A 21,235-nucleotide genomic window follows, 5' to 3' on the forward strand; every position below is an offset into this window, starting at 1 on the left:
ACGCCCCAAACCCTAGCTTATCCTCTCCCCGTCCTCGATCTCGCCGGTCGGCCGCCTCGCAACGATGGGGTTCTGGAACCACGGCCTCAAGGGGAAGCACGACCGCGAGGCTAGCTCGTCCTCGGGCCGCCGTCGCGGCTCCGTGAAAGAGGAGCCCACATCACCATCGCGTCGGGCCCCCGCGCTTGCCCCATTCACCATCGGCCCTACGGCCGGCGGCGAGCGCGACCGGTAGTACATCAGCGCGGATGTATGCCAGCGTTATTGGGAGACGAGGACGCCGCTCCCGTGGAGCGACGTGCACCTCCCCAATAACCGGCATCTCTCCGCTAACCGGTACCGATCCCGCCGGTCCCGACGAGCAGCCGTGCGCGCCGCGAGGAGATCGAGCGCCACCGCCGCCTCCTGCCGGACGACTTGTACTACGACTCTAGGTACGCCCCCAACTCCCTGCTCTGGGACACATGGTTAACGGACGAGCACGACGTGCGACGCGCCTCTTTCTTCGCCGGCACCTCGTTGGGGCCGCGGCGGCCACGTCGAGAGAGCGCAGCGCCGGCTCCTCAGGTGCGCGGGCGTACGCGGGTGCGCGGCCTCAGGCCCACGTCGTCGCCTTCACCATCTCCGTCGCCACCACCACCTCCTCGCATGACAGCGGAGGATGAGGCCCAGCTCATGCAACGTGTCATGGAAGACTCCATGGACACGCACGATGAGCGCCAACGGGGGAGCCTCGAGGAGATGATGGCCCTCTTTGCGGCCGGCGACGTCGCCATCCCCGAGCTGGAGATGGTGAGGGCGGAGGAGATGATGGAGGAGGAGCCCGTGGCCGCGTTCCACCCGGACCTGGTGGGCCAGCAGTGGAGCTGGTCGTGCACGGCTCCGGAGATGGCCGACGCCTGGGGGGCATGAACTGGTGCCCCACGCCGCCGCGGTCACCGGAGCGGGAGGCGTCGCCACGGGAGGAGGTGGTGCAGGCACCTCCCGCCTTCCAGCCCGCCCCCGTGTACCACGCACCGCCGCCCCACCTCTGGACGCCGCCGGACTACGTCGACCTCGTCAGCGACGACGACGACAACGGCGGCCACTGAGAAGACGGCAACGGCAACGGCATCGACGGGCACGGCAGGAGCGCGCGGGCAGCGGTTTTATTTTGTTTTTTATGTTAATTATGTCTATGTGAACCGTGAAACTGGGCCGTTTTGTGGCCGTGATGGTTAATTTATGTTTTATGTTTTATGTTTTTATTTATATTTGCGTTTATTTACTTTTTTCGGCATTTTATTTTAAAAAATTTGTTTTCTTATTCACGTTCACCCCGACATGATTTGGGGTGCGGCCGCGCGTTGGGCGCACCGACAACCCAACGAGTTGGCCTTATATATATTTTTTGAAACAAGGCAAAAGATTTGCCATTTTCATTGGTTAAGAAGAAGAGAGTTGTCCGGTTAATTAGAGGAAAACCGGACGAAAACCTAAATTACAAACCCTACAAAGGGCACACACGGACGACCTGGCTACCAACAAAATCACGACACAACCAACGACACAACCGTCGAGAGGTAGCACCGAACAACAAAGCAACGCCAAATAGTCGACCGCAACGTCGGGGACATGGCAGCTCCGATTTTGCCGACGAGCATCATAGGAGAAAGCTACAAGCCTCGCACCGACCTAGTCCAGCGCAACACCCGAAGAGCACCGCTCGTTGAAAACCACCCTCATGGAGTCATCGTTGCCGCAGTGGCCCCGCCGCCCGCAGCTCCGACTTCTCTGTCACAGCCAGAAGCCAACATAGGCACACCCATTAGCGCACCGGACCTTCGGCATCAGAAGGACAAGTCGCGACCCGGCTCTCCTCGCCACCATCGTCGTTGCCACACACATCGCAACGCCACATCACCTCATCGCCGGTCGGGCACCTGCCAACCGCAATGTAGTGCACATCCAGCCTGCAGGAATCACAAATGGGACCAAGATCTTCAACACGGTGCCCCCAAGAGGGAATACGACGTTGAAGACGACGCCGCCGCCTGATCCAACCAGGATCATGACTTTCGCCCGAAGATCTTGACCCGAGAGTGAAGGATGCCCAAATCACCTCGACAGCGCCTCCAAGGAAGAAAGCGACGCCCACGGGCGCCGCCGCCGCCGGCCAGCAAGAACCGGCCAAGCTTTCGCTCGGATCATCGACACCACCACTCTCACGCAAGCAAGTCCACTGACCCGCACACCCCTGCACAACCACAGCGCCATGACCGTGCAGGGACCACCACCACGCCTTGCTGTCGAGTCAACCACGGCAAACCACTAGCACGAAGACTGATGCACGTCCTCCGGGCAGGGAAGGGCAGACTGCCACCCCGCATCCTCCCGCCGGCCAGATCTGGTGGTCCAAAGACCACGCAGCATGCAGACGCCACAGCCCGAGCCGCCGGAGCCGTGACCTGCCGAAGAACCGCCATCGCCGAGCTGCCTAGACAGGCAGGACGAGCCTCCCACAACCAGCACACCGCGGCCGCTGCGTCGCCCACGCGAACTCCACAGCCGCCGACACGTCAACCACCTTCCCGGGCCGCCGCCCCGGATGCCAGCCCTCGATGCCCGCCAGCGCTCACAGCTCCACCATGGAGCCGCCAAGCACCATGTCGTGATGCACACCGCCCGCCGCAGCCCCTCGCCGGCGCCAACAACCCCTCCATGGAGCCACCGAGCACCGGCCCGCCGACGCGTCGCGCGCCACTCCGCTGCAGCCACCGAGGGCGGAGAAGCCAGATCCGGCCAAGCCCGGCCAGGATCCAGCCGCTCCCCGCGCGAACGCCGTCCCCGCAACCCCGCCAGCCGCCCGCGCCGCCGAGAAGATGCAGCCGCCGCGCGCGCTACGCTGCGGAAGAGGAGAAAACGCCCCGCCGCCACCCTCCCTGGGGCACGCGCGGGCTTCGCCGGCGGCCCCTCCGGCGGCGGCGATGCGGAGGAGTGGGGGGAGGAGAGCTTTGTGGCGGCAGCGCTAGGTTCCCCCGTGTCGCCCGAGCTAGGCGACGCGGGGGTCGGGGCTCCTTTTTGCATCTGGATACGAGTTGGCCTTATAGGCTCCCCGTCCCTTGCCGCGAGCGTCTCCTATCTCGATTGAAAATTCAAATTGCCGCTCCGCTCGATTGTCAATTCCTGCCAGGCTCCCCCATGGCCCATCCATGTCCCTTGTTGTGACTTTCTTTCCTTCGCTCAGTTTTCGCCTCCCAGGCTCACTCACCGTCGCCATTGCCGCATGAAGCTCACACCCGCTGCGAGCGACTCTCGCTCACCGTCGCCATACCATGGAAGCTGCATCCCTTGTCCGTGTGCACTCTCACCATGCCAGGAACGCGTGGACAGGTTGCACACCCTGACGGCACGCTAGGCTCGCTGTCGCGGCATAACCAGGGGGTTGCGCTCACTCCAGAGTCCGGACTGCACACCGCGTCATCCCAAGCGCAGCGCCGAGTGGGCCGGCCGTCACTTCCATCCGAGCTCATCGCCGACTCTATGATTTTTCTGTACGTGTACACCATGTTGCCCAATTAAGTCCTGAACCAATTAGATTATAGATTTGTTAAAAAAAGTTTATGGTTTACCGAACCGCAGTTCATGGCTTTAATGTTGATTTCTAATTTTGTTCCACTATTATAGCCTAATTGAGTTCTGATTCCAATTAGATTACAGCTTAATAAACCTTACAAGGCGCATTATGAACGAGACAGGAATCTTGGATTCTAATTTTCTCCCAGTGTGCTTGGAATTTCTGAACGTTTTTTGCCCATTGCATGCTGCAGTAGTGCCTTCTGCTTACCTGAAAGAGATGAGCAAAAATCAACCGTCATGCTTCTCCTTCATTTCAATAGGTATCAATAACATCCAGTTAGGCATTCTTGATATTCCGTTGGTTCTATTGATTATGTTGTCGTAGTTCAGGTTTCAAACATAGTTATTGTAGTTTCAATAGCATTTGCTTCTACAGCTCTATTGTAGTTTCACTATACATCTGCTTCTACAGTTTTTGCCCAAACATTTCATTTCCATCAAATGGGACCGGCTTAACTGTTCTTTTCACCAGGATGCGTGCAGTTTCAACATATTCCATATATTTGGAAGAAGGGAGGCGAGCGACCAAGTTAATGTTCTGCCTCCTGCTGCATCAGGGGACATGTCTCAGTCTGAAAATCGCACAAGTTGGCTTTCCAGCCAGGAGATGGCGCAAACCAAACTGTTGCAAGTATATAACCTATGTTCTCCGACCAAGTTATCTACAATCGATGCTCTACTTCATCATCTGAATAATTCAACATATTGCAGGTCCAGCAACAGTGCCTGTGCTTTCCGATACACAGAGCTCCAATGATACAATCACAATGACTGTTCCATGAAAGAGTACCGTCCTCTACTGTATACAACACATCATATCAGAAACATCATACGCAGGAATCTTCTCAACATCAAACCACCACTACAATCACATCAGAAACAGCTACCATATCATCTACAATCACATCAGCAGCATCTCAGTTGCAGCATTACAGTTTATTTAGGACCAGTATGTCAATGTAATGGACTTGAGTAACAGAAAATAGAAACATCATACGCAGGAATCTTCCAGACAGACGCAATGAAAGTGATAATCCACGAACTTCCTCCCCCAAAGCCTGCTCGTGCTGCTATCATGGATGAAACTCACCACCTACTTGGCCACAAAGGTAGGTTTAATTAGATGATCAGTATGCATGAGCTACTGTTATTTGCAGATGCAACCTGATGGCGATAATTTATCTGTTCAGATGTTCGTGGAACTGCGACAACAACCTTTGAGAATGGCTCATTTATCACCCATGAAAGACCAAATGACCTAACATGTCAACCTTAGGAAAACTAGGTTTTGCAAGTTCAACACAACCAAGCGAATTTTATCAATAAAAAGTACAACTAAAAATCCACATCAAAACCAATGCGAAGCAATAATGATGTTCCAAGAGAAAAGAAAAAATGTTACATGGCAAACTTTTAACTGTCTTAGTGTTGGGAGTTGATTTCTATAAATTCTATGAGGAGGGCACTAGAAAATATAACACGTAAATAAATGCTGCTCAAAGCTTGAGATATACAACAAGCAGCATCCTCCAAAATAGATATCAAGGGACAAGTAGAACCGTACCCGTTTTTGCAAGACTCGGCGTCAACCATATTGGAGGCAACCAATTCATCCAAAGTTCAGGATGAACCACATTCACCGTTGTATTACTTTTAATGTCGTAAATTCCAACCTCAGGAGGGTCATCTTTCCGGAAAATGTGTGCTGCCTCGTCGTCGTCAGTAAAATAGACATGGTTTGGCATCAAGTCTGGATAGTCCTTCACGCTTAAACAAGACGTTGTGCTGCTCCCAATGAACAATGCATAGTCCCCTATCCCGGTGATGTTGACACACTTCTGCTCATCAAAATCAACCCTGTACACTTCAATTTCAGTGATCCACTTCCGACTGCCCGGTTGTTCACGATCAGGATTAAGAATCTGCCTCCTGATGATTTGGAGGACATCTCCCCATTGTGCCTGAACAACGTGACATTTCGAAACCCTCTGGATTATTTTGGGTAAGAACCTTTTGTGGATGACAGACGGTTCATGTAAATTGTACGCATCGATCGCGCCATCTTCAGTAACTGCATAGAACCACCCGTCGTGGTGTACACAATCTGTGTAGTAGCTACATACGGTGAGCCAATTCCAGCGATCATCTCCTACCTTGGCAAACGAGAGCTGGCCGTAAGGCTGGTGGATGAGCATGACGATGCATCCACCTACCAATGGATCACACGATAAGGTCGCCTTTAGTTAGACCATGTGACCAAACTCCTCCAAAGAAAATATACTGGTGTCCTTCTCCACGACCCTCGGAAGCTCTCCATCATAGTAAAACACCTCATACTTTTCAAGAACTTCGTCGCCGTTTAGGACAGGTTTAACATGTTCCATGGTTGTCACCGGAGGGAGTACAATAGTGTTGCTGGTGATCGGGTTGAGCAGCATCAGCTCAGACTTGTCATCCATAGTGACTAGCCATCCGTGCGATGAGCCGATCCAGTTCTTGATCGGAAGTTCAGGGAGCGGCATGGTGTAGGCCTTCCGCTCGGAGAGGCTGTACATGCCGAGAGCTCTGAGCCCGCCGGCGGCCTCAGTGCAATAGAGTAGACATGGTGTTTGGTGTCCAGGACAAGAACTGATGCAGCGTTGCGCGGAGTAGGCCTTGTACCAGATTGAGCAGACAGCGGCGGATCGGAGGAGGTCTGGGCACTCGAGCAACTTGAGCACGTCGCACAATATGTCGATTGGTAGCTCGGGCCAATCTCGATCTGGAGCTTCCATCGTGGATGGATGAACAGACTTACAGCAGGTGGATCAGAACGACAAGGGTTGCAACTCTGACTAGTTATAGATCCTTCCCACCCCGCGCCAATTCGATCCGGAAAGAACTGGAGTTGGATGTGTACCAGATCGAGCCGGATATGGAAAGAAAAGAAAACCAAGAAACCCCTAATTAATCCAGATTGATATGATGGAATCAGAACACTGCTTATTTACTGAATCGGAGACCAGCCATGGTCCAGATCCATGGAGCCGCCATGACCGCGTTTTTGCAGCTCAAACTGAATTATAGAGCGGATGGAACGGAGTGCCCTCCCCGGTCGCAGCACGGCATAGAACGCTGCTCCGAGCTGGTGTCGCCGCCAAATCCTATTCCTATTTGACAGGCCCATGCTTAGCATTTGCAGATCGGTACCGTAAAAGTATTATAAGGAAAACCTAAAACATGTCCTGCGGTACCTTGCGAGCTGCGGTGAAACAAATCCCGTAAAAATTTAGGCGACTGCTAGGTCGTCTTCCCCCCAACATTACCGGCCGCCGTCCTCCTTCCCCAATCCCCACCCACGCCCACAAGAAACCGCACAAACAAGGCACTTCCGCCGGCGAGGAAAGCAAGTCGACATGCATGGCAAGCGTGACCGCCGCATCGGCGACCGTTGTCTTTCCGTCTTAACCGATGAGAAGCAGGATATAAGCGATCTGCTTGGTTACATTCATGGTTTCTACAGGGAGGCGCTCGATCTGCTCCCGATAGCGGCGATTCCCTCGCTGGTCCCGCGCCTCCTCAAGGCCGGCATGCCCATCGGCTTCCTCGACCCAGTCTCCAACATCATCGCCAATACCATCGCCTACACCCCTCCGCCGACGCTCGAATCCGACGAGGGGGTGGAGGCGCCGTCGTCGGAGTGGATCCTCTCCAAGATCATCACCGACACGAACGACAAGTCTGTCTTCAGAGTGCCGCTTTCCCGGCTAAATGCGCATGGTATGACCCTCGCGCGGCGGTCGCTGGACGGTCTTGTCAGCTTCCTCACCTCCCACTACCGCTACCTCATCAGTAGGGAAGACATGAGCTACCTGCTCCTGGCCAGGGCCGATCTTCTCACCGCTGTGCGCCTCATTGAGCAAGATCGTAACAAGAGGCGCAATTTGTTCAGTATTACCAACAAGGTCGCCCTGGAATGTGCTGCTGTGTCTGCAAGGCATCCTGAACCAGATGTCCTGGTGAAAGCGTCGCTGACTATGGCCTCTCGCGATGTCTCCATGCTTTTGACTGGACAAGACCCTCTCTCGCCTGCAACCCTCGAGAGCCTCGCCGAGCTGCTCAGGCAAGGCCCTACGGGCATGGATCTCAACAACATATCACTGGATCATCTTCGTGTTAATGAGAAGGACAACAATAAAAAGAGAAAGAGAAGCCGGCAGACATCAGAATCCACAGAGGGGAGTAGGGCACATAAGAAGAGGCTCGGTCCTCAGTTGACATTCAGATACACGCTGGCTCTGAAGCTTTTGCTCCTCGGCAAGATCCATGGGCACTACCTAGAGGCACTTGCCAAGCTGCCTCGGGACGGCCTGCGCAGGCATCACCACTGCAGCCTCCTGAGGGGTGGATACTGCTATGGCCCCAGGGATCCTGTCTCCAACATCATCCTCAACACCGTCTGGTACGGCTCTATGTTCCCCACGCCCCAGAAGTTCGAGCTGCAATTCAAGGTGGACATGATATGCACACGCATGCTTGCACGCATCGAGTGCTGCTCCCTTTACGGCCTTGTTACGTTCCTTCGCACCTGTGCCCCTGAACTCACAGAGCACGACGCCATCTGGTATTTGTTCAGGAGCGGTGCGGATGTACACAAGGCCATCCGTGAGGTAAAGAAGCATGGTCATCATGTGCCTGGCAATTACCAGCACGCCTATATGCAAGCGGCGGTTGTTTCATGGCACGATGACCCTGATGAGCTGGTCAAATTTGCTACGTCTTCGTTGAACATGGAGTCTGCCAAGTTGTTAGCACTATTGCAGGGCACACTTACCAACGATGGAGTTGAATGCCTCACCATGGCTCTGCCACATAAATCTCCACCTACCCAGTCCGAGGAGCAGGCTCAGCAACCGAACCAGGTGACCTCAAGCTCACAGGTCTTGAGCAAGAACCAGAAAATTTTCATTTCAGAGTTTCGGAAAAAGTTTAGGCGCGACCAAAACTTCTTTGTCAGAAAGGTCAAGGCGGTATTGAGCGACTACTCTCAGCAAAAAGGGGTTGGTGCATTGGTTTCTCTTTTTTGTTTTCTTGCTTTTGAATTCTAGTTCTAATAATGTGCACCAGTTTACTTCCATCTGCTCAAGTCCTTTCACTTATCGCCTTATCGGATGCCCTCTTCTGCTGTGTTACATATAGGTGCACTATAAACTTCATATCATTTGCGGTGTGAATCCTAGGGTACCAGACGGACCAAGTGTTGCTCTCGTTAACAAGAAATTCCAATTTGAATACTTCCATATCAACTTTTTGGCAACAGCGCCAAATTCTGCTGTCGCATCTCCAGAACTATTCTTTGCTCAATGTAGCAATAGTATCAAAGAGAGGCAGGAGAGACCATCCTGGTGCACCCCTGTATCGGATTCTTCTATGGATAATGGTATGCTCTCAGCTCTCTCTTATCATGTACACACTGGTATTTGGTGGCTTGTGCAATGAATTAAATTTTGTTTTTCTGAAAACTCAAACGGAAAATTTATCACAGTCGATTAGCCAATACACGTGGGCAAATTTTCTAAACATTCTTGTTAGTGCATTTATATGGAGCCACGTTATGAGAGAAAATAATAGAAATACCTGGCAGTGCAACCATGTCGTCAGTGGACTCTCACTTGCAGCGATGGACGGATGCAGCCATGATTAGTTAAGCGCCTCCTTGTGCATGATGAGAGTGTAAAACTTGGCAGATGAGCATCTCCCATGTGAGTTGCCAGCAGATGGACGCACTTGCCATGTCTCTTATATAACCCAAGGCTTTGGATTTATAATTAACTCAATCTGATGGCTGTTTATTTCAAAGATGACATGGTTTAACATGGATGCTGCATTATTAATAAAGAGATAATAGAGCTTTAGAGAACTTGGCCAAATAGAACTACATTTTCTTTTCTGTTTCTCTCTACAAATAGTTATTGTCATGATCTGGACATCAGAGATGTATACTGCTTTTTATAGTTATATGATAAGAATGTTTCTTAAGACGTACTCCCTCCGTTACGAAATATATGACGTTTAAGCAGTTCAGTTTAATGTCATATACTGTATTTCATAAGGGAAGGAGTATATGATATGATGATAGTAATTAACTTCCAGATTATAAAAACACTGATAATGTACAGTGATGTTCTAACGTGGTTGTAAGAGATATCATATAAGTACTTAATAATCTAATTGTTTTTGTTTATTTTGATGCAAGCTCGATGTTTCTCTTGTGAGTTTAATGGGGCGAAGATTGTGCATCCATATGATGAAACATACTATGGGCGCTACGAGGATTTCAAACTTATGGCTCATGGTAAACATGGCACTCAGAATGAACTTCTTACCAGTTCCTGTCATTCTCATTCTGATGTAATGGCCACAATGACACAAGATTTCATCTATTTTTATCCCAATATGGATTCAAAGTTTGCAGAAATGAACCCTATCTCCAATGTGGCTAGGAAGTTGAAAGAATGGAAGGGTAGAATCTTCTGATATGTTTTTTCTTTGTATGATGGAACATAATGTATTAGGGTTTTTTTAGGGGAACATAATGTATTAGTTTAATATGATATATGTGAGGTGTGAGGTAGTGTATCATCTATCCGAACATGTCGTTGAAAATGAATACTCCATCTGTCCGGAAATACTTGTCCTAGAAATGGATAAAAGGGACTTATCTATAACTAAAATAAGTCTAGATGCAACCATTTCTAAGACAAGTATTTCTGGATGGAGGGAGTATTTGTTATAGTTGTATATTTGAACGTGGAAGCATCATTTATCAACACAATCATAATAGAATGGTAGAATCTTCTGATATGTTTTGGATTTCCCTTGTACGGCCCTTTAGCTGATTTGCATTGGTTTCGTTGACGGTATTCAGTATTGCATTTCCAATTTTATATCCAGGAGGTTTGGGCATCTTTAACACGGACCCTTAAACCGCCCGCATCCAGGCGGACCGGACCAGTCAGGACACTAGCCAGGTACCCTCCATAGTCACACTTTTGAGATGCCGTCCTTGGCGGTACCCTCCATAGTCACACTTTTGAGACGCCGTCCTTGGCGGCCACCACGCCTGACACGTGTGGTCAAATGCCATTGAGGTTTTTTTTTACTTGTTGTTTTCTAGAGTAAGACGATGACGGGGTACTCGGTGATCAAGGATGAGTTGTTGTGTGATGCGCAAAGTTCAAAAACGCGCTAGGCGTTAATTATACGTTTGGGCACCTACTTGCGCTTTTCTAGCTTAGGCGCAATTAGGTGTTCGTACTTAACGTGAAGAAATAAGCTAGATGGGCTGGCTAGCCCATTAAACCACGGGCCCATCTTCATATCCTCCTACTAAAACTCTCGTCTGGTGCAGTCGATAGGAAATTTAGGTTTCCTCCTCACGCTGCCTCCCCCCCCCCCTTCCCCCTCCCTCGTCCTCTGTGTCTTGCTGCACGAGGTTGCCTCTCTCCCTCCTCCTCTATCCCTCGCCGGGGAGACTGATTTCTCGCCTGAGCAACATGATTCCTTGTGCGGAGAGGCTGATTTCTCGCCGGAGGACCTTGCCGGCCGCTTTTTTGAGTGCCTAGGGCCAAAGCGAGGTGCTATGCCAACACCCAGCGCTTAAGCACGCCTAGGCGAGCGCCTAATAGCGCTTTTTTGAACAGTGGTGATGCGTGGTTGGCCGTATCTGCAGGCTTTGAACTTTGTAGGCATAAACAAGGGCCCGGCCTTTTGGCAAAGCTTGCATGCTCTGCTTCATGACCGAAAGAACTTCGCGCCCTTTGACATGCACGTCGTCCATGAACAAAATGTGAAGGCGCTTACACATCGGTAGTACATCATCTGCAACTCTATCATGCAGTTTTGCGGCGCGGTTGAACGAGTGGAGGCAATGTGGCCATTGCGGGCGTCAACGTAGAGATCGCAAGTTTTGCTTGTTGCTATATATGTTGGTAAATTCATTCAGTCACTAAAGGTTGCTCTGCACGTTGTGTAACTTGCACGTGTCGCCACGATGTACTACAGGACCAAGGGCAGACCATTCACGTACATTCATTGTTGGATGAAGCTCAATGGCAGCATGTGTGGGACCATATATGTCGGTTCTGACGACTATAGTATCGTTGAATTTGGAGTCGATGATTTTGAAAAACTTGTTGAACATCCGGTTATCTCGTATTTGAATTGTTGGGCTGCAAGCATATCCTGTGAGATTGCATTCACGGTGTAGAATACACTCACAAAGAGATCCATTCACCCAGTAAGCACGATTTGGCGGAATACTACTGCAACCATGCGCCCACCAAGCGGCGCTTCATGTACTACTAGTGCAACCCTGAGGACGCCAGTTGATATAATATTTCATGGACCGTTAACTTGAATTCTCGGTGTCTCCTTTTCCCACATCAGCATCTATATACACATGGCATTTTCTAATCTCATCAATTTGCTGTTTTCATCAATCTCATCTCTGTGAAGGAAAAGAGATTTTGGTCGTGTGGCTACTTTGCTACTTCGGCAGCGTCACACATGAAAGCTATTGTTGTGTGGGTCCGCCGGTGCACGCATTACAAACAACAATGAAGGTTGTGAAGCTCTAGTAAGGCCATTTAAATAGGACATACTACAGGCTATGCAAATCGGGGACATCATTCTGACCGGAGAGGATGGCACATGGATATTTTAATTCATGGAGATCTTGATGTCAACTTTGGTCTAATAAAGTACACACTTTGTTCATAAATGTAAGACGCAATTTTGAACTGCCAAATCGTCTTATATTTAGGAACATAGGGTGTATTTGATAGCGCTCTATAAATTAGCATATAACTCGTTAACATGTAGCCTGGTGTGATTAACTATTTTAGAAGTTTTGGGCAAAACATACACAGCCAACACGTTTGCGTACGACTTACTCAGTACACCACCAATCTTGAAGAGTGCATTTACAGTATAAATAGAAATAGGCCAAACTGATGAGCAAAAAAAATGTTTATTTCCACTAAAGAATCGAGTAACCGCTTTCATGGTCGTATATGTTACAAAGGATATAAATATGAAACTACCAAACCCCCATTTGGATCCTTGCACCAACCACAACCAACACAAGGGGAAGCCGATCAAAATTAATAGACAAAATGGGCAGTACATTATTTCTTTTACATTGACAAACACTACATGGTTGAATCAGCTCAGTCGACGAGAAGTCAGCGTGGACGATGCGGTCGGATGGACAGGACTGGACTATGGAAGGGGACCGGGCAAAGGATGCACAATCTTCACAGGTGCGCCTAAGCACTTACAGATGAAGATCATATATGCTTATTCGCCTTGCAAACAGTAAAGCTGGCGGATATTTCCTGAAGCTGGACACAAGATTTAAAACACCTAATTGTTAACTCCCAACAGTTCATTTCAAGAGCAAAGGAAACGATTTTTGCAGTGAAAAGAAGTCCGATGGTGGAAACTGAAGATATAAGGACCAGGTAGTCATATAGTTGAGTTTGCTACTTCGGTAACAAATACAAATTCATTTGGTCAATTTATGACTCAAATGAAAGAAAGAACCAAGAAGCACATTCTCATCACTGTATTAAATATTGTAAATATCACTTCAGGAATGAAGAACAAAGCAACCAGGACTAACCATGGCAAGCATCAAAAGTGCATTAGTCCTGTCCAAGTCTCCCAAATTACGAACTTGACTAATCCTGAATCCTAAACAGGGATTAAGAACCATTTTTTAAATTTGTTTTATTTTAGCAGTAGAGCATCAGTTGTTCTCTAGAAAGTGGTTACCGTCAGTAGAATATTATTAATAGAAAAACAAAGATGACTACATTATGTGCAGTTTCAAACACATATGTACTCCCTCCATTTTTATTTACTCCGCATATTAGCTTTGACCTAAGTCAAACTTTATAAAGTTTGACCAAATTTATCGATAACAATCTAAACTTTCACAACAAAAAATATATATGGTATGAAAATATATTGAATGATGATTCTAATGGTATTGACTTGGTATCGTGGATGTTAATTGTTTTCTGTATGAACTTGGTCAAAATTTAGAAAGTTTGAAAGCTAATATGCGAAGTAAATAAAAACGGAGGGAGTAGAAATCAATGGTAATTACTCCAGATAAGGCAGTGCCAGATCGTTGCTTGAAGTCATAATTAACCACCATAATGCACAATGTAAGATCATTTTTCAATGACCACTAACTAACTAGAACAGATATTGCACGAAAATCAAGTTCTCACGGATTGCCATGAGATAGCCAATTACAGTATCATGGACTCAAGGAAAAGAGAGGGCGTCAAGTCAAAAGCTGGTAGGAGACAAGTACGAAAGAAACCAAATATGCACATTAATCTATCATCACAGTAATATCAATGAAGGAATAAATTACCATATAGCCAGTCCTTGAATTGAGCATGAAGGGCACATGCCAATTCTTTTTTTCGGTTATCATCAAGCTCCAGCTCTCGTATATTCTTTTGAATGTCTTCCAGGGAAGCATTCTGAAGAAGTGCAGCAAGGAAGCCAAATTTTAGAAATATATAAGATATTAGAATATGTGAAATACACTCATTAACATATCAGTATGTTATTACATAATGAGCAGCAGACAATAACAAGAGAGTGAACTAATCACACTGTTCCCAACAACATTGGACTCACCAAGTCCAAGCCAGCACCTCATAACCCTACCAGGAAATACATATTCATTTCAATCTTTCAGCTCATTGTGCTTGTCTGAATCAGCAATGATTCAAATAACATTGGTGGTTGAGGAAAGGGCAACGGTTTTGACATATATATACCCTTACTAAATTAATATTACATATTTACATTCAAGAAATAAGTCCAAGTTACTCCCTTAATATCAATGCTACAGCCTTAACCCCATAATCTGAGAAACAGGGTATTCTAGCCCCTACAGCTCCAAACCAGAGAAAATAACCCCCTAGCCTGGTTTACTTCAAGATAGCGTAGAGTGGTGTAGGTAACGTAAACTTTGCAAGCCTAATCATCATACTAAATAGATATTTTCAAATGAAAATGTTAATTGTGCAATCCGAAACGATTTTAGAGTTTATTGTTGAAAAGCAAACTTTTCTAAGAGTTAAGGGTTCAATTGGGGACTTCTGCCTCTGGCCACTAGCAAGAGCAGTGAGTTGGGGAGAGTTGAGAGAATTGGAGTGAATAATTTTCCAGCTGTGGCCAGTTTTTAGGAGAGAGCTGACAAGTGGAAGGGCTGGTTGTGGTATTTTTAATGGCAGAACCGATCCACGTAATCTTGCTCCAATTGTGGAGCTTCTAAATATCTGGTTATTTAGTTCAGGGGGTTAAGTGACCGAACCCCAAAAGTTCAGGGTAATCTAGACTAATTCCTACAACAACTTCGGATCCTTCCTGCTCCAGACATACTCAAGCACCACGTTCCACTATATAAATACTGTAATCTAATAAACAGTATGTGCCTGCTTTAATCGAATCCCACAATTGTGTGCAAGTATGTCCAAGATAACTGTCCTAGTTTGTAATGACTAACGAGTAAATGATGCAAAAATGAATTTGGATTGCAGGTGTACCTTTTTCCTCTGTGATGCCCAGTAAACTTCAGGTAACGTAAATGGATTGTACTTGGTAGGACCTTCTGCCTCAAACCAACTAGGAATCTGCAGAAAGATATTAGCCAAACAGTCAAAAAAAATTACAGAGAAGATTAACAGTGTAAAATGTATTGCATGATGAATTCTACATTACTACAGCACAACCAATAAAAATAATATTTGGCTGGTCAGAAACCATGGAAAAAATAACATTGTGAATCTTAAATAATATATCAAGTTCCAGCATCAGGTTATTCACTGTTGCCAAGTGACAACTAGTTACAACTGAGAATGTCAAAATGATGTCTCAGTTAGTACTACAACTGCCACGGACAAGGAAATAATAAGGTTAATGTGGACGCATCAGATACAACAAGTTGACATACACCAATAGATTGAGAACTGAGATCTGCTCGGCAAAACAACCAAATATTTTCATGGAGTTCATTAGTTTATCTTTATTTAAGCTGCAATCATCTAGGTAAATAACATATTTCCATACCAAGAAGTCTGTGAATAGATCAGGATCTAGACAAGTGGCAGACTCAGCTTGGACATCAGAAACCCCTGCAGGATGAGATAATGAATCGTGTGGATCAACAACTCCCAGCACAAAAGGTTGATCCCACTTGTTGACGTTAGGGTCCACACCAACTTGTGCCAAATGCTCCCCAAGTTGTGGATAATAAGTATTAAATGGAGCAACCTGTTAAAACAAGAGGTAAGAAAATTGTTGTTGAAATGTGCAGTAAATATCAAATAATACAGGCCCATTATCAACTTTTGCTGTTATAATTTAGCAGGATAAATGCTAGTCTTCTACATTTGGTAGGATTGACTTTAAAACTTCACGAGTGTTCCAAAGGATGCCTCTTTGATCTCCAAATGTCCAGGAATGGAGAAAACATAACATATTGTGCCTCGTATATATCTAAATGCTTCCAAAATTTGATCCCACTGTTCATACAGCTTTTTGTCTTTTATAACAAGGATATGCGGTAGTGTACACTTCATCAGATGAAAATAATAATTGAATCCCACTGTTCATATAGTTTTTTTGTCTTCTATAACAAGGATATGCGGTAGTGTACACTTCATCAGATGAAAATAATAATTGGATAAACATATACTCACTTGTAATTTATGGTTGTCCCCCACGATAAGTGGTTGGTGATTTACTCCCAAGTAGAAGATACATTCTCGACAATTGGCAATACAAATTCTTTTAGAAGCCGCAACTATTTGCACACGTTCACAATGCTCAACTTTTACCACCTGACAGCATGAAACAATATTAGGCTTGGACATATTTAAAAAGACGCACATAGGAGATAGCAAAAAAAAGCCTAGCGCTTAATGTGCACATTTGCGCATAAGCATGCACTTTGGTTAGGAAAACGCAAGGCGGTGGCTAAACGCACAATTAACGCCTAGCGCTTTTTCTAACCGTGGGCTTGAAACTATGTAATTGAAGATACCAATTTCTATGTGCATAATATAGGATAAAGCAGAACTTGAAAACTATGCATTGGAATATAAGAACAATAGTCTTATGAATAACATTATGTTGCCTGATGCATTCAAATAGAAATATGGATAGTAAAATTACATTGCATACATACCTTGCCAATAGCACCAAGAACAACAGTTGTGTCAGAACATCCATACACCGTAGCATATTTGAGAGGGGCTAGGATGTAGATAACAGAATCATGGCAGTTCAATACCTACAAAAAAAAAAGCAATTAACTTTATTGTAGGAAGGGTCGCAAAACTCAGCTTCGGAATTCCCTTACTTAAATAGACACTTTATGTTACTTAAACTTCAACCGAGATATGAATCACAGAGCAAATCGTCTTCAGTAACCTTGATATCAATTTACATTACTAAAAACTAATACATGGGTACCTTTATTGAATGCCCTTTAATATCAGACCCGTGTTTGACAACAGAAGTTTTGGAGATACCCTCCACAAAAGAAGTATTTCGGTAGTATCCAGGATTGTTTTGCACAGAAGCACCAGTTGATGAGCTGCTCTGGATTCTTGTATTTGTGACAGCATCAGCCATTGCCACATCAGGATCAGATACACTCCGTTGATTGTTTTCCTTGGTTATAGCTTTTTCTGCAGTATATTCCAAGGAAGAAGCTATGTTCTGCAGAATCCAGTCATGAACTTGAGTAGCCGGAACAGGAGCAGCAGGCATGTCTGGATCAGAATTCGCAAAAAATGGAGCAGCTTGGCTTAAAGGAGTTCCTTCGGAGAACTGCAACAAGAACCCAAGGTGCTCAAAAGTCTCCATTGTCAGTACCTGCATATAGAGAAATACAAATGACAGTTAGTGTCTATACTACTCTACTCTAGGGAGTTTTCAGAGTAAGAGTATCACACAGCAATGCGGCCGAGATTATTTCATTTACTCCTATATGACAGTAATGTGGATAATTTTGTTCTGCAATCATACACAACCATGGATGGTGTATATCAAGATCTCTTGTACTGCAGAGAAGATGAACTAGCTCTGTTCTTCCCTCAATCTAAGATCCGATTCATCGAAAGTGCGTTACATTTGCAATGTAATCTACAGATATATTCCATCATATGTGTAACTAGAATGACCAACCCAAGTTACTTTATCCTCAACTGCACATAGGAATATGGATATCTTGTCTACTTTCATCCTTAAATGTCTTCACCACACAATTGTGATCCTTCCAGTTCCTTTATTTGTTTGATGAGGCTTCTAGCCTTTGACGTGCATGCACTTGCACTGCTTGGGTTAATTACTTGATTGTTAATTCATTGATTTCAGTGGCCATGAGCATTGGACAGGGGTTACACAAAGTAGTTCTGCCTTCTTTTCAATTCAGTTACCAGTATTATTGTCAGGAAAGCAAGTATTATGTAGTATGTTTGTCAGAAAACCAAGTATTACCGGTATTATACCAGTTTTATCCAAAAGTGTGCCCTACATCTACTACACACACTGTTTTAAGATCTGAAGTTACAGCTTGACATGATGACCTTCTAGTAGGGGAATTAATCAGAGTGCATTAATGTTATTGACAAAGAACAAAAGTGATAACTTTGTCACACAAAATATTGAATTTCTTAAAGGGAACTTGTTACAGATTAATTGATACTAACCATAGATTCATCACCCTCTCCATCAACAGAATCTGCCAAAAGAGTTAAAACATTGGCCATATGCTTTTGTAAATAAGATAACTGATGAGCTTCTTCATCTGCTTGCGAAGGCATAAACCGACGGCTATTACTGCGTACAAGCTGCAATATGAGATAAATAGTAAGTATCTGCTTGACAATTAACAAAAGTAGAGGTTGTGGATCTCTGCCTAATCTAGGCAGAAGAAATGCAGGTTGTGCCTTGCATGTAATGGCAACAGGAGAAAAATGTAATTGTAACTGAGTAGTAATGGTGGAAAAGGAGCACAGTAGCACAAGCCCGTGCTTGCATAACTCACTGTCATGAAAAATAGTGCCTTCAAATTTTGTTCTGGACAACGTATGATAACTGCATACTTGGAGTGGAGGATAGCATGATGCATGTAAACAGCACTTTAAAGGCCCTCGCGGGCTCTGAAGCACCGATACGGCCATACAGAGATACGTACGGATACACGTATCCCTGAGTATCCCCTCCGTTTTTATTTAAAAATAATGTGATGCCCTGGCGGTCGGGATACTTGGAAGACACGGCTGGGACACATGATGAGCTTAAACCTAGAGTAGAGTTGCTTCTAGCAGCCACCCTCCAGGCTCTCCCAGTCGTGCGAGAGCCTGGAACTGGAGAAGAGGCGAGAGCCACAACTGCGTCATCACCGGGATCTTCTTGCTCGTCGGCAGGCGGCATATACTCCATGTCCGGTGGGCAGTGTCATCCATGTCTTCCTCTGTAATTGCCAACAATGTCTCCTCCCCATATTCCTGCCCTAAGTGGACGATGCCATGCGCCTGGAGAAGAGGCGGCGACAGCCAGGACCAGGACACTGCCGGTATCTCACATCCACATCTGCATTGCTCTTGTTAGCTGTTGCTGGCCGTTGCGGGCTTTCCTCTTTGCCGCCACCTGCCCCTGTTGTCATTGCTGGCTAGGTACAAATGCCATCTAAGACACTGGGTGAGATGTATTTTATCTGCTGGCTAGGGAGGCAAGATATGGGGTAGTACTTCGATCTCAAATCTTAAAATTATCTTTTTGTCTTGATTACATGCAACATTTTGCAATTATTTATACATACTTGTTGGCTGTTTCTGGAAAATGCCATATCGCATATCCCCGTGGTCTGTATCCCCATGTTGGTGCTTCTTAGCTCACGGGAAAAACAGCATTTGGATGGAAAATTTCAACAATGGGCAAAATGGCCTTCTATAAAGAGAGATATGATCGTGGAGTATAAAAGATGCATAGTAGTGTAAAGTTGCAGCTGGGAAAGGTATACTTTGAAGTACTCTTATATTTCTTTACAGAGGGAGTACAACGTAATTACCAGTCAAATAGTGCAAACACGGTGTAATCAACCACAGAAAAAGGCCCAAAATGCACAAGGAATATCACACTTCAGTGTAACTAACAATCACCCTGATCATTGACAATCATCAAACACCCCATTAGCCACTAACTCCCAGCAGCTAGAAAGAGTGGTTGCTAGAAGTATGAGTACATTACCATACACCAATGCCATACAGTGCACAAAAATGGAGCTACATGTGCATTACTGATTAACAAAGTAACGCTGAGGAGCAAAGGAAAATCAAATGTTTCTCATGCTCGTCATTTCAGTAATGGATATATCAGCAGGTTGTCATTTCTTAACCCTATACAAACAGAAACAAAATCCATGTACCAGACAGTAATCGGTCGGGGGCTCCCCAATCCAAACACGCAGCAATCATGCCACAAGCAATCGGGCCGGGAAGGGGGGGATTGATCGGGGCCTGACCTGGATCGGGGAGAGCGCGGAGAGGTACCCGTCGAAGGCGGAGGTGGAGGGCCAGACGTCGGCGACGGACGGAGAGTCCTTGTGGGCGCGCGGCACGAGGCGCTTGTAGGACTGGATGTAGAGGAAGAGGAGCACGTCGCGGAGGTCGGCCTCCCACGCGCCGTCCGCGGCGGGGCCGTCGTCGTCGCCGGGGAGGACCGCGGCGAGCGTCCCGAGCGCCAGCGCGGCCTGGTCGGCGGGGATCTGAAGCGCCTCGGCGAGCGCCGCGGCGCCCACGCGCCCGGGCCCCGGCGCCGCGAGCTTCGCCCTGAGCTGCGCTAGGGTTTGCGTGAGCGTGCCCTCCGGGAAGACCAGCTTGGGGATCGGCAGGAGCCCGTGCTCGAACGACTCCCGCCGCGGCCGGAGGACAAGGGACGCGGTCGCCGCGGGCGCGGGGGCTGGGGTGGGCGCGGGCACGGGGGAGGGGGCGGAGTCCGACGCCGCGGCGGGGGCCGCGGGCGCCGGCGACGCGTCGAGGGGCTCGTCGGCCATTGCAGCGCGAGGTGGGGAGCGAGGGAGAGGCGGGTGGGGAGATCTGGGAGGGAGGGAAAGGTGGAGAGAGACGGTGAAAGGAACGATGGGCTCGCCGCTCGCGTAAAATTTTCCTCGCTTTTTTCCTTCTGCTGGGGCTGGGCGTGGAAGACAGTGTCTCTGACTGGTGGGGTCGGGGTGTGGGTCCACATGTCGTCGTGAGCTGGAGCGTGTAGGCGGGAATCCAGGGGCAGCATGGGGTCATGGGGCATCGCTTGCTACAGTGATGTCACGAATGGAGGGAGTGCAGGGCGGAGTCTGTTATTCAACGGCCAAGATTAATGCGGGTTCATCCCAACGATAACCGTTTGTTCATGGACAGCCAGCGGATGCAGGCCATCCAACCGTATCTCTACTATTAAAGGAGGATCGAGCGTCGTGATGGTTCGACCTTCTTTTTGTCCGACCGCTCAATCCCACCCCTCGATCGCACGAAGTAAAAAA

General features: G+C 47.2%; 3 protein-coding genes across 3 annotated transcripts; 1 reads left to right on the forward strand and 2 right to left on the reverse strand.

Annotated features, from left to right (window-relative positions):
* Positions 1 to 4,469: 4,469 nt before the first annotated feature.
* On the reverse strand, positions 4,470 to 6,392 carry LOC109771674 (probable F-box protein At4g22165). The gene is made up of 4 exons (XM_020330372.3): positions 5,900 to 6,392; positions 5,629 to 5,827; positions 5,270 to 5,547; positions 4,470 to 4,513 (listed from the first exon to the last, which is right to left on the reverse strand). The coding sequence occupies exons 1-4, from the start codon at positions 6,390 to 6,392 to the stop codon at positions 4,470 to 4,472; spliced, it is 1,014 nt and encodes a 337-aa protein (XP_020185961.3).
* Positions 6,393 to 6,965: 573 nt separating this feature from the next.
* LOC109771677 (uncharacterized) lies at positions 6,966 to 10,243 on the forward strand. Its single transcript, XM_045230793.2, has 3 exons — positions 6,966 to 8,657; positions 8,797 to 9,037; positions 9,854 to 10,243. Exons 1-3 carry the CDS (start codon positions 7,014 to 7,016, stop codon positions 10,132 to 10,134), a joined length of 2,166 nt encoding a protein of 721 aa, XP_045086728.1. The 5' UTR covers positions 6,966 to 7,013; the 3' UTR covers positions 10,135 to 10,243.
* A 2,369-nt stretch (positions 10,244 to 12,612) lies between these two features.
* LOC109771673 (uncharacterized) lies at positions 12,613 to 20,865 on the reverse strand. The gene is made up of 9 exons (XM_020330371.4): positions 20,222 to 20,865; positions 18,405 to 18,545; positions 17,164 to 17,568; positions 16,877 to 16,981; positions 16,389 to 16,529; positions 15,757 to 15,960; positions 15,234 to 15,320; positions 14,048 to 14,159; positions 12,613 to 13,001 (listed from the first exon to the last, which is right to left on the reverse strand). The coding sequence occupies exons 1-9, from the start codon at positions 20,750 to 20,752 to the stop codon at positions 12,958 to 12,960; spliced, it is 1,770 nt and encodes a 589-aa protein (XP_020185960.1). The 5' UTR covers positions 20,753 to 20,865; the 3' UTR covers positions 12,613 to 12,957.
* Positions 20,866 to 21,235: the final 370 nt, after the last annotated feature.

The sequence above is a fragment of the Aegilops tauschii genome, chromosome 7, assembly GCF_002575655.3.
Source record: "Aegilops tauschii subsp. strangulata cultivar AL8/78 chromosome 7, Aet v6.0, whole genome shotgun sequence".
In the NCBI taxonomy this organism is placed as follows: Eukaryota; Viridiplantae; Streptophyta; class Magnoliopsida; order Poales; family Poaceae; genus Aegilops; species Aegilops tauschii.